Here is a 17,807-nt window from a genome sequence, read left to right as displayed (position 1 = left end):
TATATCAGAATGAACTTGTAGAACATACATTAAGAAATTCATTTTTATGTATGTCAATAAGTATTTGTGGGGCACATACTATGTACAAAGTACTAATGCAAAGCCTAATTTAGTGTAATATAGGCAGAGGCACCATAGGTAACATGATATTAAAGATAAAAGAGAAACAGAAAAAACAGTTTAAGAACAGAAAAAAATAAATCAGAGAAAGTCTTATGGTCTTTATAGGACAGCAATGTGTGTGAATCTGGTACTTAAATGCCTTGCCTCCTTTTATTCTCATAGTAATGTGTTAGGTGGTCACTGTGATTAATCTTATTTTATAGAGAATTAAAGAAGTTATATCACATGATCAAGGTCATACAGGTATTTAATTACATGGTAGGGCCAGGATTTGTTTAATGCTGACACCTATGCCCTTAATCTTTATGATACTATGATGGAAATTAAGAATAATTTTTTCAAAGAAAGAAATACAAGCAAATAGTTACACATTACATTTCTCAGCAAGTACAGCACTATAACCTAATACACTGACTTTTAACGCACCATATGTTTTCAATTCTGTCTTCTGCAAACTATTTTTCCATTGGAATACATCTTTACTTTTAAAATAAAAAGCAATGAAAAAACTACACTGGCTTTACATATATTAACTTCTATAGTTAACATTGCTAAAACACGCCTCAAGAAGTACTCATGATGACTTACCTCCTATAGCTAGTGTGTTAGCAGACTGCCAGCCAAACAATCTGCTAGGATCAAAGGGTGATAATGACTGAAAAAAGGGGAAAAGTTAAACAAAATTAGAACTTCACTAATTCTAAAACAGGTAAGCAAAATTATATGAAAGGACTTTAGAGGTAGTCTGCTCTCCCTTTTCCAAGGCAATTTAAGGCTTGTCATTCTGGACATAAATTCTATAAACACAGCTACAAATAGAATTAAAAGACAGCTTTATATTTTTAATTAAAATAGAACTGGTTATGTTCCTTTTAAAGACTCTCCTTATGTCAAACTACATCTGCAAAGTCTATTCTCTTTTGGTGGAGAAAGCATCAATTATAAAGTAAAATGGGCTTCAGAAATGCTTTTGGAATAAAAAACCAAGAGGGCTAAACACTAGAAAATGTTACCATGTAAACATGACAAGATGAGCTAGAAGCACGGTAGGGAAGAAAAGGAAAAGAGAAAAAAACAAGGTAAATGGTTGAAGAAATGTGATGAGCAACAACATCAACAACAAAGAAAAAAATAGCAGACCAAGGTCAAGTCAATCAGAAAAGGTTTGCAAGCAGCAAGTACTGGTTGTTTGGAATTTTTCCAGGCCAAATGTTTAGCAAAGTTCATAAACAGTTGGTGGGAAGAACACAGGAAAAAAACAGAACTATTAAGTCAGGATTTGGATGGCCCAGAAGAGTTTTGATTTAAAACTAAGGAAGAAGTTGTGATCTATTAAAAAAGGAATACTTTTCCTAAAGTAATCACTAAAAAAATAAATAAGTCCACCTAAAAACAGAAAAAAGAACGTGAAACCACTTGTGTTTCAAGCTGATTCAAACTACTTTACATAGTGAAACTAAGTTTTTTTGTTTTGTTTTGCCTGGGAAAAAACACAAGACACAGGGTCATCTGTGACCTGTGCTTTCCCAGTGAAACTATGTTTTTATATAACACACTTATCATTTGTACCAGTGCTACTTGAAGTGGTGGTCTAAAACAAGATGAGAAACTTCCGTCAGTATAAATCCAGAATACTACTTCCTTCTTCAAGAAAGTCTTGCTACAACAAAACCCCTACTGAACTAAACAGTGTCATTAGTGACACAGCAGATAGACATTTTGGTGCAAGATACTAATCTTACCACATTCCAGCAACAAGCAGTTTACAAGTGCTGGCCACAATTTTGAGCAGCACCAGTTGATGCACTGAGAATTCTTCACACTACAGTAAGAGAGACTTTTGTGTTTTTATACAATTATTATTATTTTGAAATAGAATCTTGCTCTGCCGCCCAGACTGGAGTGCAATGGTGTTATCTTGGCTCACTGCAACTCTGCCTCCCAGGTTCAAGCCATTCTCCTGCCTCAGCCTCCCGAGGAGCTGGGACTATAGGCACGTGCCACCATGCCTGGCTAATTTTCACATTTTTATAGAGATGGGGTTTCACTATGTTGGCTAGGCTGGTCTCTAACTCCTGACCTCAAGTGATCCACCCACCTTGGCCTCCCCATGTGTTGGGTTACAGGCATGAGCCACTGCACCTGGCCCTCTTATAGAATTATAAACCTTAGGTTGAGTTCAAGATACTATGAGAATATGTGTATTCAGGGAAAAAAGGAAAAGTCTTTCAAAATAAGAAATGGGCAAAGGAAGGTATTCTTAACCCAGGATCCCTGAATAGGCTTCAGGGAGTCTGTGAATCACTTTGAAATGTAGGTAAAATTAAACGCCTATGTGTACTTTTTCTGGGTAGAAGGTTTATAGCTTTCTCACATTCTTAGAGGTTCAAAAAAGATTAAAAAGCATTGATTTAAACAAACATCCCTGATTCACTGAGAAGAGATAGTTAGAAGTTAAAAGTGGCATAATGGAGAGAATTTTGATGAAAGCTGCAGACAGGTATGTTAGTCAACTGTTTGCTCTGACCCACCTCCACCTTTCCCACTCTGCTCAGCATTGCAGGAACCTGTATTTCCCAAGCTCCTTTGCCGTTTGGCTACCAGATAAATATAGCCACAAAAGACACTGTGGGAGACTAAAGATGGGAAAAAGGAAGCAGCCAAGATACTCTCCCCGTTCTTTGTTTTCCTGGGGCATCTCCACCAAGTTTCTACCCCCATACTCTATGCTCCCAGTTCCCATTAGGCAGCCTGGTTGTTAATTTAGCTTCCACAGATGGCTCCAGCTTCTGGGTTCTGGTAACACCAGTTTTTTGCATTGTTCTTGCAGGCTTAGGGGAGATGATGGCTTCCTATTTTGCTATTTTTGGTTTGTCTCACTATCACATGTTTGGTTTCTCTATTCTGTTATTATGCTGTATAAGTAATTCCCTACATTAAATGTTCCTCAGTTTAAAGACCTAGAGTGATTTCTGTTTTCCTGGCTGAACTCTGATAGACCTAAATATTAGCCACCTAAATACTGTACCTGAATAAGGTGGTAGAGTGTAATATCAGATGGCAGGACACTAGGAGGAGTGCACTGTGGGAAAAGAGCAGTTTTTAGCTTGGGATAAGGAGTTAATGCCATCTTCAGTAGCTGGGGATCCACTTTCTTCAAACAGTTTTCATTTTCTTCATTCTGAACAACCTAAGTAAAAAGACAGATAACAGGTTGGAGAGTAGCATTTTCCCCTTCTCAAAGTTTAAGTCTTTTTTCCCAAGAACCTTGTGGAACAAGATTAGTTTGAGAGAGTATGTGGTAGCGAATATAACACTAGACAAGTAGTTCTAAGTTAACAGTTCTAGTTCTGGTTCTAAGACAAACTATGTGACCTTGGCTAGATATTTAACATCAGGTCTTTGTTTCCACATCTGCAAAATTAGGAAGTTCAGCTACATCAGTGGTTTTCAAGTTGTATGTGAAGAAACTGAAAAATGGCTCTGCCAATATTTAATTCACTAATAAATATTTTAAAGTATTTACAAACTACTCAACTAGATGACTTTTCACTCAACTCTAAAGTGATCCTGTGACTCTAATTTCAGAGAGGTGATACAGAATAGAGGAATAAATATTTGCGTAAGTTAAGGTATACTGCAGCAATCTAAAAAATCTAAAAAAGGTGATATTAAGTTAAGCTAGCACCAGTAAGAAACTTTTGAAGATTAGATATTAAACACTCTTAATTGCCCTCTAAACAAGCAACTCTACTTTTAAAAAGCAAAGATGGGCACATTTCCACCAGGAATCTACAACAGAGTTTATGGGTAGCTGAAGATTATGATTTCCTTTGATCTAAGAAGGCAAATAGTAGAGAATAATTCTTAAGTCATAGATCTAAAGTATTCTTACTCCCAGAAGCAATCAGATCCTAATTTTATTCTGAAAACAAATCTGGAATATTGGAAAACAAACTGGAAAAAAAAAAAAAAGAATCTCTATATAAATATTCATTCCCTCCTCCCTTTTTTATGGGACAGGGTCTCACTTTGTCACCCAGGCTGGAATGCAGTGGTGTAATCTTGGTTTACTGCAGCCTTGACTTCCCTGGCTCAAGTGATCCTCCTGCCTCAGCCACCCAAGTAGCTGGGACTACAAGAGCATGCCGTCATGGCCAGCTAATTTTTTGATTTTTTTTTTTGTAGAGACAGAGGTTTTACCATGTTGCCCAGGCTGGTCTCAAACTGCTGGACTCAAGTGATCAACCACCCTGGCCTCCCAAAGGGCTGGGATTACAAACATGAGCCAACATGCCTGGCTTCATTCCCTTTGAACTGAAGATGACATATACATTTCTTTTTTTTTTTTTTTTTTTTTTTTTTTTTTTTTTTGAGACGGAGTCTCACTCTGTAGCCCGGGCTGGAGTGCAATGGTGCCATCTCGGCTCACTATAACCTCCACCTCTCAGGTTCAAGTGATTCGCATGCCTCAGCCTCCCAAGTAGCTGAGATTATAGGCATGCACCACGATGCCCAGCTATGTTTTTTTGTATTTTTAGTAGAGAAGGTGTTTCACAATGTTGGCCAGGCTGGTTGCAAACTCCAGGGCTCAAGCAATTCATCCTCTTCGGCCTCCCAAAGTGCTGGGATTACAGGAGGAAGCCACTGCACCCGGCTGAGATATTCAATTTTAAAATTCAGCCTTGTCCTCTGCTCTTTAATCTAATGAAATACTTGAATATAGTTATATTTTAATATCAACTGAGATCCAGACAATCCATAGATAATTCTGCTAAATTTAAAAATCAGTCCTATTTTGTTATAAAGCGCTGTCCATACCTGGCTGACACCCCCAGGAGCATACATTGTAGTAGCAAGGGCTAGGAGGGTATGTCCTTCCAGTAACATACTGCTTACACTGGCCTGATTAGTGGGAATCAAAATGTGAGCGTTTGCAAGGCTGGCCTGGAAGATCAGTTTGGGATCTGGAAAATAAAAGAGTGTTTTTCTCCTTAAGAGGGATAAATATTAAATTAAGAATTATTTGAGAAAAATACCAGTTGTTTTGAGACGGAGTCTCGCTCTGTAGCCCAGGCTGGAATGCAACGGCATGAGTGAGCCACCGTGCCCGGCCAATAACAAATTTTTAACTCTATCCACAATTTAAAAAAAAAAGGACCTTCTAAAGTTTAAAAGCGACGGGAAAACATCAAAAGGAAAAAATGAAGGTTATCTCTAAATAAAAGTAAAAACTTCTGTTTAAACAAAATTGAAAGGTAACAACGAACTGAGGGAAAAATTTTAACAAACAACAACCTAAAGAGTTGCTCAGTTTGTCCTCAACAAAGAGCTCATACAAATCAATGCCAAAAATACTGACTGTAACAGATAAATGGACAAAAGAAATAACAAATTTATGAAGGAGAAAATGTAAAAGCCTGACACATAAAACTACGTAATTCAGTAGCAACAAAGAAACGCAAATTAAGCAATTAGATGCCATATATCACCTATCAAATTAGTAATAATTAAAAAAAATCATTCAAGCATTAGAGCTACTCAGAGTGAGTAGAGACTGGGACTTATAATAAAATTGTACAACTCCCTTGGAAAGCAATCCGGTCTTACAGTAGGAACCTTAAAAACACGTATAACCACTGGGCATGGTGGCTCATGCCAGTAATCCCATCACTTTGGGAGGCCAAGGCAGGAATATCACAAGGTCAGGAGCTCAAGACCAGCCTGGCCAATATGGTGATAGCCTATCTCTACTAAAAATATAAAAATTGGCTGGGCACAGCAGCACATGCCTGTAGTCCCAGCTACTTGAGAGGCTGAGGCAGAAAAATCACTTGAACCTGGGAAGCAAAGATTACAGAGCAAGCTGAGATCGTGCCACTGCACTCCAGCCTGGGTGACAGAGCAAGATTCCATCTCAAAAAAAAAAAAAAAAAAAAAAAAAAAAAAAAAAAAAAAAAAAACCCCAAAGAAAAACCACTTGTAACTTTCGACCCAATAATTTAATATCCCAAAACCCATCTGTACTAAGAAAATAATCTGAAATAAGGACAAAATTTTATATTCAAGACTATTACTTATAATAGAAAAATATGGAAAATGGCTTCATTGTCAGAAAAAGAGAATAGTAAAATACAGGCATATCCATATAATAAAATATTATGTAAACATTTAAAATGGCCATTTTCTTTTAAATGTGCGAAAATTCTCATGCTATTACACAAAAAAGCAGTATATACTAACAGATGTTTCTTGTTTTGCTATTAGCACTTACAATAGTCTGCCACAAGGTAGGAGCTCAATAAATGTTTGTTGTATAAATGAAATACAATAGAGACTAGGTTTTTAAAAAATGTAGTGAAGGTAACTGTAACAAAATACATTAAAATATTATCAGTAGCTGGGCGCGGTGGCTCACGCCTGTAATCCCAACACTTTGGGAGGCCAAGGCGGGTGGATCACGAGAGATCGAGACCATCCTGGTCAACATGGTGAAACTCCATCTCTACTAAAAATACAAAACATTAGCTGGGCATGGTGGCGCGTGCCTGTAATCCCAGCTACTCGGGAGGCTGAGGCAGGAGAATTGCCTGAACCCAGGAGGCGGAGGCTGCGGTGAGCCGAGATCACGCCATTGCACTCCAGCCTGGGTAGTTAGAGCGAAACTCCATCTCAAAAAAAAAAAAAAATTATCAGTGGTTACCTATGGGTAGTTATTTTCCTATGTACCTAGGCTATCTACCTATGTAGGTATTTGTTTTCAATTTGTTTGTAATTATTTTTTAAAAAAGGGACAGAGCCTTGCCCCGTCACCCAGGCTGGAGTGCAGTGACACAATCATAGCTCACTGCATCCTCTAACCCCTGGGCTCCAGTGATCCTCCTATCCCAGCCTCCCAAGTTGCTGGGAATACAGGAGCATGTCGCCACACCTGACTAATTTTTAAAAATCTTTTGTAGAAATAGAGTCTTGCTATGTTGTTCAGGCTGGTCTTCAACTCCTATCCTTAAGTGATCCTTCTACTATGCTATCCCAAATCTCCCTGGGATTACAGGTGCGAGCTACCCACCTGGCCAGTATTACCTTTTTGATAGTTGTGTCTTCTAATTTTTTTTAAACAATGAACATACATTACTTCATAGCATGCAAAACCAGAAAACAAAACCTACATTATTAAAAAAAAAAAAAAACCTACATTTGGAGAAACTAGACATTACATGCAACTGAAAGACTGACTGCTGACATTTCTTGTCTGTGGTCATTCAGCCTGTCCCTTTTCCCGTATTTCTGGGATAACACCACCTAACTCCACAGTGGTAACAAGGCTTTTCTGTCTGATTACAACCAGAGTAAGCCTCTACATCAGCAGCTCCACTGCAGCTCCACTATCTCACACATACTATGGATTTCTTTCAAGTCCATTTGGAGTTCTTTACTAAAATATTCAAAACAGGAAGACAGACCACTTCTTCATGGAAAAAGGGTGTCAGTCTACCAGAGAGCAGGAATTCAGCCTGTGACAAAGTGGTAGGATAAGAGAAATCCTAGAGCATGATGCTAAGGGGAAGTAGACAAAATAACACAAGCTCTTTGCTCCAGATCTAGCTTTTCTTGGCTGACTGGCAGCTAACCTTTTTGGCCTTCTGCTTCTTATCTAAAGGGCAAGCCTAGATTACATTCAGATATTTAATCACAGCCAAATAATTTGTTTAAAGAGTCCACAAGTTTAATAGCATTCAACAGACCAGTGATTTATCCAAAGAAAGTTTCTGTGTTTAATACAATATACCCATACCTGTTAAATTACTGGCAACTTGTCGACACTGAACTAAAAATTCAAACCAAGGATGTGCTTCATGTAATTCTTTTTTTTCCAAAAAGGGACAATTTTCAGGACTAAGTCTGTATATAAAACAAACAAAAAACTTCTTTGATTAACATACAGAACAAGACAGTTACAACCATGTTTGCTCAGGTGATGACTAGAATTTAAAAAAAAGAATCTTGGAATTAAAAAGTAAATATAACACAAAATACTCCCACTCTTCTATTTTACATATTCTTTATTATCTGGAAACAGACAATTTTAGAGACAGACTTTAGAGACATCATATGTCAATCAACTCTTTATCAGATAAATAGATAACTTGTACTTTAAGATACTTAATATTTCACTGGTTTTTACAACAAAAACTTTTTAGCATATTCAAACTTAGTAAGAGGTTTTTAAGAAATTTTTACAAGCCAAGTGTGGTAGCATGTACCTGTAGTTCTAGCTACTTGGGAGCTGAGGTGGGGAAACCACTTGAGCCTAGGAATTCGAGGCTGCAGTGAGCCATGATTGTGCCACTGCACTCCAGCCTGGGTGACAGAGTGAGACTGTCTCAAGGCAAACAAGTAAAAAACAAACAAAAAGCTTACACAACTACAGAGAGGGTACAACTGAGGAATTATGGCTCAAAATACATACTTTGAAAATACAGGTCTTAAATCTGTTCTCTTGCCTGTAGCTTTGGAGAAAACATTTCTAAGTAAGACTGACAATATTACATGTCAAAAATACATCTTCTATTGGAACTCCTAGTTTTTTGTTTTTTTTTTTTGAGATCCAGAGCCACTCTGTCGCCCATGTTGGAGAGCAGTGGCGTGATCTCAGCTCACTGCAACCTCCGTCTCCCAGGTTCAAATGATTCTTCTGCCTCAGCCTCCAGAGTAGCTGGGACTCCAGGCACACAATGCTACACGGGGCTAATTTTTGTATTTTCAGTAGAGATGGGGTTTCACCATGTTGGCCAGGCTGGTCTGGAACTGCTGACCTCAAAAGATCCACCTGCCTCAGCCTCCCAGAGTGCTGGGATTACAGGTGTTGGTCATTGGGCCTGGCCTGTTTATTTTTTTGAGACCAGGTCTCACTGTGTTGCCCAGGCTGGAGTGTAGTGGCACAAACATGGCTCACTGCAGCCTGGATCTCCCAGGCTCAAGCAATCCTCCCTCCTCAGCTTCCCAGGTAGCTGAGACTACAGGTGTGTCCCACTATGGATAGCTGGTTTTTTACTTCTTTGTAAAGAGGAAGACCCAGTAGGCCAGGCGCGGTGGCTCACTCCTGTAATCCCAGCACTTTGGGAGGCTGAAGCAGGTGGATTATGAAGTCCTGGCCAACATGGTGAAACTCCATCTCTATTAAAAATATAAAAATTAGCTGGGCGTGGTGGTGCATGCCTGTAGTCCCAGCTACTTGGGAGGCTGAGTCAAGAGAATTGTTTGAACCCAGGAGGCAGAGGTTGCAGTGAGCCAAGATCGTGCCACTGCATGCCAGCCTGGTGACAGAATGAGACTTCAGAAAACACAGTACATTCCCCAGGCTGGTCTTGAACTTTTGGGCTAAAGTGATTCTCTTGCCTTGGCCTCCCAACGTGCTGGAATTACAGATGTGAGCCACTGTGCCCATCCAATTCCTAGTCTTTAATACACAAAATAAGTAAAATAAAAATGTTGTCTATGAGTGCACAAATGTGGGCTCTGGAATACAAATTAAGTAGAATTAAATCAGCTCTTCCATTTATTAGTTGTGTGCCTTAAATAAGATACTTTAGTCTCTCAAATCCTGTTTTTTCTTCTGTAAAGTGGAGACAGGAGTAACCACCCCAAGGAGTTTTTGTAAAGATTAAATGAGATAGTACATATAAAGTACTTAGCTTAGTGACAACACTGTAAACACTCACTTATTAAAGACTACTTCTATCGTTATTACTGATCCAATAGCAATTAACACCGGCCACAGATGATTCTGCAGGTTGATCATAGGTAGACACATACTGATGTATTGCTTACTCTGTGTGCGTGTCTACGTAAATAAAAATTTTAGAGCATATCTAATATACCTTGAAGTGAAATACTCCTTGCTATGAAATCAAACTTGTTTAGCATTCTCTTGGTAATCAAAGTATCAAAGAAAACTCCAAGTGAAACTTCAGAATCTTCCTCTCAAACCTTTTAAAGCATTTCTTTCATTGTATTCTAAAGTCAAGTCTTTAAAAGGTTAACAGAGATACTACAGAAGATCACCAAAAAATACATAAGCATTTTGTTGAATGTAGCACTGAATTCAAAGATGTACCAAATGTTGAAATCGAGAAAATTGCTTCAAAAACATGAGTATCCCTCATGGGAATGCTTACTATTTTCCTAAAAGTCACATTGGTAAGTCATATGCAAAGAGATAATGTGAAGACCTGCTCAAGGACAAATGCATTCTCAGTACTCACTTGTAACAGTCAAGGTAGACATGAAGAAGATGCTGCAGACTGTGCTCCAAACAATACAGAATGAACTGAGAATGGAAATCCCAACCTTCTTTGGTCTTGTAGTTTTGAACAGGGAGGGTATCCTGTATTACACCTCCAATACGGCTTAGTCTTAGGAGGAAGCATTCAAAATCTTCCAGTTCAGATGCCAGAAAAACCCCATTTCTATTGGACAGATTTACAGGATGGTAAGTTAAAAAGTTGCTATGTTCAGAGTACACCAAATCACACCCATAGTTTAAGTCTCAATTACTTAATCATTTACAAATTAGTGCTGCCATTTCTTACTCTATGTTCTCAGACACATATTTTGCTGATTTCTAATAAAATTGTCTACACTACTGTAGTATTTAAAGGTAGTAATAACGGTCTCAAGCTATCTTTATTATTTTAAAAACCTAAATCAAGCTATTTCCATTTTTTGGTTTGTGATGGAAACCATTACCCAGTATGGCAACAATGGTTTAACCCTTGAAGCTGGATGCTCTAAACATGGAGAAATTCACCAAAATATCTAAATAAAATCATGTGACATCACAGTAATTTAAACAGACCAAGCACTGAACATGAATAGAAATCTGCATGTAAATACTACCTTTTACAAAGTGACTGTTATATAATATATAGCAAAGGAGTAAATACAATATATACCTGTATATCGAATTTAAAGAAACACCATGGAAACACTAACCTAATTATAGAACATTATAAACCCTTGGTATATTCCTCCCCCATTGCATGCCCTTGTTACCTCCAGAGGTAGCCACTATCTTGACTTTTACGATAATCATTCCCATACTTTTTTTTTTTTTGGGCAGGGTCTTGCTCTGTCCCCCAAGCTGCAGTCCAGCGGTGCCATCTCGGCTCGCTGCAACCTCGGCCTCCCAGGCTCAAGTGATCCTCCTACCTCAGTCTTCTGAGCAGCTGGGACAACAGGCATGTGCCACAACACTGAGCTAGTTTTTAAATTTTTTGTAGGGACAAGGTCTATGTTGTCCAGGTTGGTCTTGAACTCCTGGACTCAAGCAATCCTCCTGTCTAGGCCTCCCAAAATGCTGGGATTACAGGTGTGAACCACTTTGTCTAGCCTTTTTACTTTTATTCATAGTTTTATTACACATATATGTAATCCCAAATAATTTAAGGTTTTACCTATTTTGAACTCTGTATTACGTAGAACATTATGGATGTACTCAACATTGTGTAATTTATCCATGTTCATACCTCCAGGTATAGTTTGTTATTTTTCATTATCATAAAGTATTCCATTGTATACACATACCATATTTATCCACTCTACCTTTGAGAAAATTTAGCCATATTTATGATAAAAACTATTATCAAACTAAGCATAGATGCAAATTTCCTTAACTTAAAAGGGGTATCTAGAAAAATCCTTCTAGTCAACATCATATTATAAGTGAATCACTGAGGTCCATTTCAGTTGTTCCTAAACTTTGGAGAAGATAAATTTGCATTTCCTTAACTACAAATGAGAAAAAGAATCTTTTTCATATGTTTATTAGCCATTTGTGTTTCCTCTTTTTGTGAGAAGCCTATGTGCTGGGCATCTTTCTCCTCAGATCGAAGCTCTACTCTGCTTCACCCTACTCTGTTCCTGGAAGCTAACCTCTGTGGGTTCTACTACAAGACTTCAGTGTCCTCAGACTTCCATTCTAGATTGTGGGAGGGCCCCATTTGGAGATAAGAGGGAATACTCTGGTTCTCTCTGCGCTGGGTGACTACAGCTTGGCGACACCCTCTACTAAGGGCCACAACTCCCACCAAGCAGCTCTGTTGGTTTCAGTGACAGATCTTCGCCCCTTTAGGCCTTTTAGAAAGCATATCCGACTACTCCCAAGGTTGTGAAGATATTCACTGACAGCATTTTCCAAATGTTATACTTTTACATTTGACATTTAGGTGTTAACATCTACCTAGAATTGATTTAATGTAGAATATAAGGTAGAGAGGGGAAACCAATTAGATTTTTTCCCCATATAGCTATTCAGTTACTCCAGCCTCATTTTCAAAAAAATGTTTTTTCCTCCCCACTATTGTGCAGGACCATCTTTGTCATATGTAAAATGATCATAGGTCTGTTTCTAGGTACACTCTTCTGTTCTCTACCCTGGCACCAGTACTCTCACTGTCCTAACTACTATAGATTAGAATAACTTTTGATATCTGGTAGGGTAAATTCTCTTTCAGGAATCTTAGATTTTAAAGATGGGGTTTCACCATGTTGGTCAGGCTAGTCTTCAACTTCCGACCTCAGGTGATCCACCCGCCTTGGCCTCCAAAGTGCTTGGATTACAGGCGTGAGCCACTAGACCCGGCCTCAGGGCTCTTCTGGACCCTCTAATTTCTTTTTTTCTCTTTTTTTTGAGAGGGAGTTTCACTCTGTCTCCCAGGCTGGAGTTCAGTGGCTTGATCTTGGCTCACTGCAACCTCCGCCTCCTGAGTTCAAGTGATTCTCCTGCTTCAGCCTTCCGAGTAGCTGGGATTACAAGCATGTGCCACCATGCTCGGCCAATTTTTGTATTTTTAGTAGAGATGAGGTTTCACCATGTTGGCCCAGGCTGGTCTTGAACTCCTGACCTCAAGTGATTTGCCCACCTCAGCCTCCCAAAGTGCTGGAATTACAGGCATAAGCCATTGCGCCCAGCAGAGCCTCTAATTTCTATATAAACATTTATGATCAGCATGTCATAATCCAACCCCTCCACCACACACACACACACAAACTGGCTGGGATTTTTTCCAAGACTGCATTGTATTTAAAGATCAACTTTATAAGAGTTGACAGTAAGCTTGTCTTGCTCCCAATCTAAAGAGAATGCTCACAATGTTTCACTAATAAGTACGATGCTGGCTAGGAGGATTTTTCTAGATACCCCTTTTAAGTTAGGTGACAACTCCTTATGTTTTGTTTGCCAATAGTTTTTATCACAAATAGGCTGAATTTTATCACATGCTTTTCTGTATCTAACAGGGAAGTATGATTTTTTTCCCCTTTAATCTGGTGGTATAGCATTTATTAATTTACTAATTTCCCAATTCTAAAACCATATATACTTTAGTTTTTTTAAAAAAAACAAAAATTAGCCAGGCATGATGGCGGGCGCCTGTAGACCCAATTAGTCGGGAGGCTGAGTCAAGAGAATTGTTTGAACCCAGGAGGCAGAGGTTGCAGTGAGCCGAGAAACTTAACATTTCTTTTTTTTTTTTTTTTTTTTTTTTTTGAGACGGAGTTTCGCTCTTGTTACCCAGGCTGGAGTGCAATGGCGCGATCTCGGCTCACTGCAACCTCCGCCTCCTGGGTTCAGGCAATTCTCCTGCCTCAGCCTCCTCAGTAGCTGGGATTACAGGCACGCGCCACCATGCTCAGCTAATTTTTTGCACCATTAGTAGAGACGGGGTTTCACCATGTTGACCAGGATGGTCTCGATCTCTTGACCTCGTGATCCACCCGCCTCGGCCTCCCAAAGTGCTGGGATTACAGGCTTGAGCCACCGCGCCCGGCCGAAACTTAACATTTCTATACCAAAGTGCATAAAATGTTTTGGGAGACACCTGCATCTAAAACTTGAGAGCTTATTCGCTACCACATGATGTTAAATGCATATGATTTTTTGTTTCTTCTTGAGACAGAGTCTTGCTGTCACCCAGGCTGGAGTGCAACAGTGCCATCTTGGCTCACTGCAGCCTCTGTCTCCTGGGTTCAAGTGATTCTTCTGCCTCAGGCTCCCAAGTAGTTGGGATTATCTGGCATTATGTCTGACTAATTTTTGTGTTTTTGTAGACACAGGGTTTCACCATGTTGACCAGGCTTGTCTTGAACTCCTGACCTCAGGTGATCTGCCCACCTCAGCCCTCCCAACTGCTGGGATTAAAGGCATGAGCCAATGCACCCAGCCAAATACATATGATTTTAAAACTTCACTATAAGATGATATGTTTTAAATTTTATAATAATATGAAATAATACTGTGTTGGATTTATGGTATTTCAAAGGAAAAACTATACCATTATTTTTTCTTGCTCTTCCCTTGTATTCTTCCCATTGAGGATTAGTTCAACAGTTACAGTACCTGGCCAGCTTATCTAAAATTTCATTCCTCATGTAGTTGTTACAGAAAGTATTCTGGTTAATAACATCAACAGTCAGAAGGGGCCATTTGCTCTGTGGAAGTGAAGCATAACTATGCTGGATTTGAAATTCTCCAATCCACAGGATAATGTTTAACCAATCATGGCGAGCTGTGAGGTATCTCCACAAGGCTTCAGGGGAGTATGATTTGTATTCTACATGAAGAACAAAACACATTTTTAAATATAATTATGTTTACTGATACATAACACTAAATTAGAAGTAAATATAACAATCTGGACACAGATATTTATACAATATATTAATTAATCAGGTCCTCTTTTACTATTTTCCTTTTTTTGAGACAGGGTCTCGCTCTGTTGCCCAGGCTGGAGTACAGTGGTGTACTCATGGTGCCCTCGACCTCCTGGGCTCAAGTGATCCTCCTACTTCAGATGCCCAAGTAAAATGTTGGGCATATGTAGGCATGTGCCACCATGCCCAGGTAAAAATTTTTTTTTTTTTTTAATATGGAGTCTTGCTCTGTCGCCCAGGTTGGAGTGCAGTGGTATAATCTTGGCTCACTGCAACCTCTGCCTCCCAGGTTCAAGCAATAATCCTGCTTCAACCTCCCAAGTAGCTGAGATTACAGGCATGCACCACCACACCCTGGCTAATTATTTTAGTAGAGATGGGGTTTCACAATGTTGGTCAGGTTGGTCCTGAACTCCTGACCTCTGGTGATCCACTTGACTCAGTCTCCCAAAGTGCTGGGATTATAGGCATGAGCCACCATACCTGGCCCCCAGGTAATTAAAAAAAAATCTGTAGAGACAGGGGTCTCACTATGTTGCCAGGCTGGTCTTGAAATCCTGGTCTCAAGCAGTCCTTTCATCTCGGCTTCCCAAAGTGCTGGGATTACAGGTGTGAGCCACCAAGCCTGGTCGCATTGTTCATTTTATAATCAATACTCTAGCCAAGGACGTATATGTTGCTTCAATTAGTATGGTCATTAAAATTAAACTTAGGTATTCATTGTACATTTCACTTACCTGTTCAACTCTTTTCTTCCCTTATCTTTCCCTTAATAAAAACTTTGTTTCAAAAGGGTAAGGATGAGGCTGGGCACAGTGGCTCATGCCTGTAATACCAGGACTTTGGGAGGCTGAGGCAGGTGGATCACCTGAGGTTGGGAGTTCGAGACCAGCCTGAGCAACATGGAGAAACCCGTCTCTACTAAAAAATACAAAAGTTAGCCGGGCACGGTGGTGCATGCCGGTAGTCCCAGCTACTTGGGAAGCTGAGGTAGGAGAATCGCTTGAACCTGGAAGGCAGAGGTTGTGGTGAACCAAGATTGCGTCATTGCACTCCAGCCTGGGCAACAAGAGCAAGACTCTGTCCCAAAAAAAAAAAAAAAAAAAAAGGGTAAGGATGAAAAGAAAAAAATTTAAAATAAATAAAAACTTCAGCCATAAATAGTAAGCCTGAATTTTACTCTCTGAATTGCTACTGTTGATTACTGTTAGTTATGCCCCAGATCCCCTATATCAGGTGGAAAAGATTCCCAATTTACACAAGAAACTCAGACTATTCGGAAAAATAAAGATTGTCACTTTGAAGCTGGAATGAAAACTCAATCTTGAAATCTCAATTCATTTAACTATTTTTTAAAATTTTACCAGCACTTTATAAATCCCTTCCAGAAACTCTAAGGAAGAAGTCTTAGTGCATTGACTTGCATTTTAAAGAACCTGAATATTATTTCCCAAAAGGAATTCTAAAATTCAGAAACACTGGAATATTTAAATATCAATACCCAATTTAATCCTCATTCATTATGTTTTTATTTCACGCTCTCTCCACACTTGCCTTCTGGACTTATCTTGGGGAGAAGAATGGATTCTTGGGTCAGTTGATCCCACCACAGAGCCCAATTTAACACAATTATGTGTTCCTGTTTGTTAAATTCATCTTTACAATCGTACTTCAGGAATGAGTCCAAAACAGACTTGTGCGTTAAAAAATCTTGTTCGTTTATCCAATACCTAAAAACAGTGACATAAATGTTTTTTTTTTAATTCTGGAGAAAAAGGCATCATTCCTTTTTATCTGCTCAAGAGCATCTAACTCTTTTGGGGAACACATAATACTGATTATGCAAATATTACAAAGACAGAAAACTCTTGAGTCCCTTCTGTCTGATACAAATTTTATCTTCATGGAGAATGCAGGCTTAGTTCCACATAAGAACCTTGTGCTAACAATTACAAATTAAATACTATCTACAGTATTTTAATATTATCAAAAGAGAACTAATGAAACTACCTGGGAAATGACTGGATTGGCATACGTTCTTGGAAATGTCCCAAATAAAGTTTTTCAACTTGATGCACGAAGTCTATAGTTCTTTTTTCTTTTTCAGAAAAATAATTTTTTTCTTTTAAAATTTCAACCTTCAATAAAAAGTAATTAAATTCAAGCAGTGACTTTACAAAAATCAAACACAACTGTAAATAATGTCTTACGATTATTAAAGAAGGTAGTACTGGGAATTAAAGATTTAAAAAAGTTATGACATAAAATGCCATTCAAGAATTATATTTTGAACGTTTGAGTTAATGTATGTTGACACAAATTCTCTTTTACCACAAATGTAAAACAGTCACTTAAAAAACATAAAGGGGTTTTCACACTTTTACTTATTAGATATTAGTTGAACATTAAAATTACTTAAAGTTGTTCAAGGTTGTCTTCCAAGTTTTTCACCGAGGCTTTCTAGAAAACGTATACTACATAGTCTCATCTTTACCTACCAAAAAGTTCCGTATATTTTTATCAGTTGTATAGAAGCATATCTTGAGCAATTGGTCTTTTACATCGAACCCCTAAAATAAGCATAGAAAACCAAAAAAAGGTACATTTTGTAAGGGAACTATTTTGAACATAAATATATGATACAGAAACACTATTAGAGACATCTATCTTGTTAGAATTCCATAGCTAGCTCCTCTTTCAAATACTCATTTTCCCAGTTTTTTTATTTTTATTTTTTTTCAATTTTTATTTATTTATTTTTTTGAGACAGTCTTGCTCTGTTGCCCAGGAAGGAGTACAGTGGTGTGGTCACAGTTCACCGCAGCCTTGATCCTCAGGCTCAAGTGAGCCTATCACGTCAACCTCCCAAGTGGCTGGGGCTACGGGTGTGCACCACCATGCCTGGCTAATTTTTTAATTTTTCTGTAGAGATGGGATTTCTTCATATTGCCCAGGCTGGTCTTGATCAAGCT

At 38.6% G+C, this 17,807-nt stretch overlaps 1 protein-coding gene across 7 annotated transcripts in view; it reads right to left on the bottom strand.

The window, feature by feature from the left end:
* SPG11 (SPG11 vesicle trafficking associated, spatacsin) overlaps positions 1–17,807 on the bottom strand; it is a 100,613-nt gene that overhangs the window by 42,877 nt on the left and 39,929 nt on the right. For 6 of the 7 annotated variants that reach the window (XM_074393685.1, XM_003928917.4, XM_074393688.1 and 3 more), the window contains 9 exons: positions 17,334–17,405; positions 16,846–16,973; positions 16,390–16,565; positions 14,522–14,735; positions 10,389–10,592; positions 7,919–8,025; positions 4,945–5,090; positions 3,152–3,313; positions 712–778 (listed from right to left, as the gene is read on the bottom strand). In XM_074393685.1, coding sequence (XP_074249786.1) covers positions 712–778; positions 3,152–3,313; positions 4,945–5,090; positions 7,919–8,025; positions 10,389–10,592; positions 14,522–14,735; positions 16,390–16,565; positions 16,846–16,973; positions 17,334–17,405 — 1,276 coding nt within the window. The remainder of the gene's footprint in view (positions 1–711; positions 779–3,151; positions 3,314–4,944; positions 5,091–7,918; positions 8,026–10,388; positions 10,593–14,521; positions 14,736–16,389; positions 16,566–16,845; positions 16,974–17,333; positions 17,406–17,807) is intronic. The other variant, XM_074393686.1, reaches the window with a different exon arrangement.

Source organism: Saimiri boliviensis, chromosome 2 (assembly GCF_048565385.1).
Source record: "Saimiri boliviensis isolate mSaiBol1 chromosome 2, mSaiBol1.pri, whole genome shotgun sequence".
In the NCBI taxonomy this organism is placed as follows: Eukaryota; Metazoa; Chordata; class Mammalia; order Primates; family Cebidae; genus Saimiri; species Saimiri boliviensis.
Note: the sequence above shows the minus strand (reverse complement) of the source record. Positions and strands in the feature narration are given on the sequence as shown.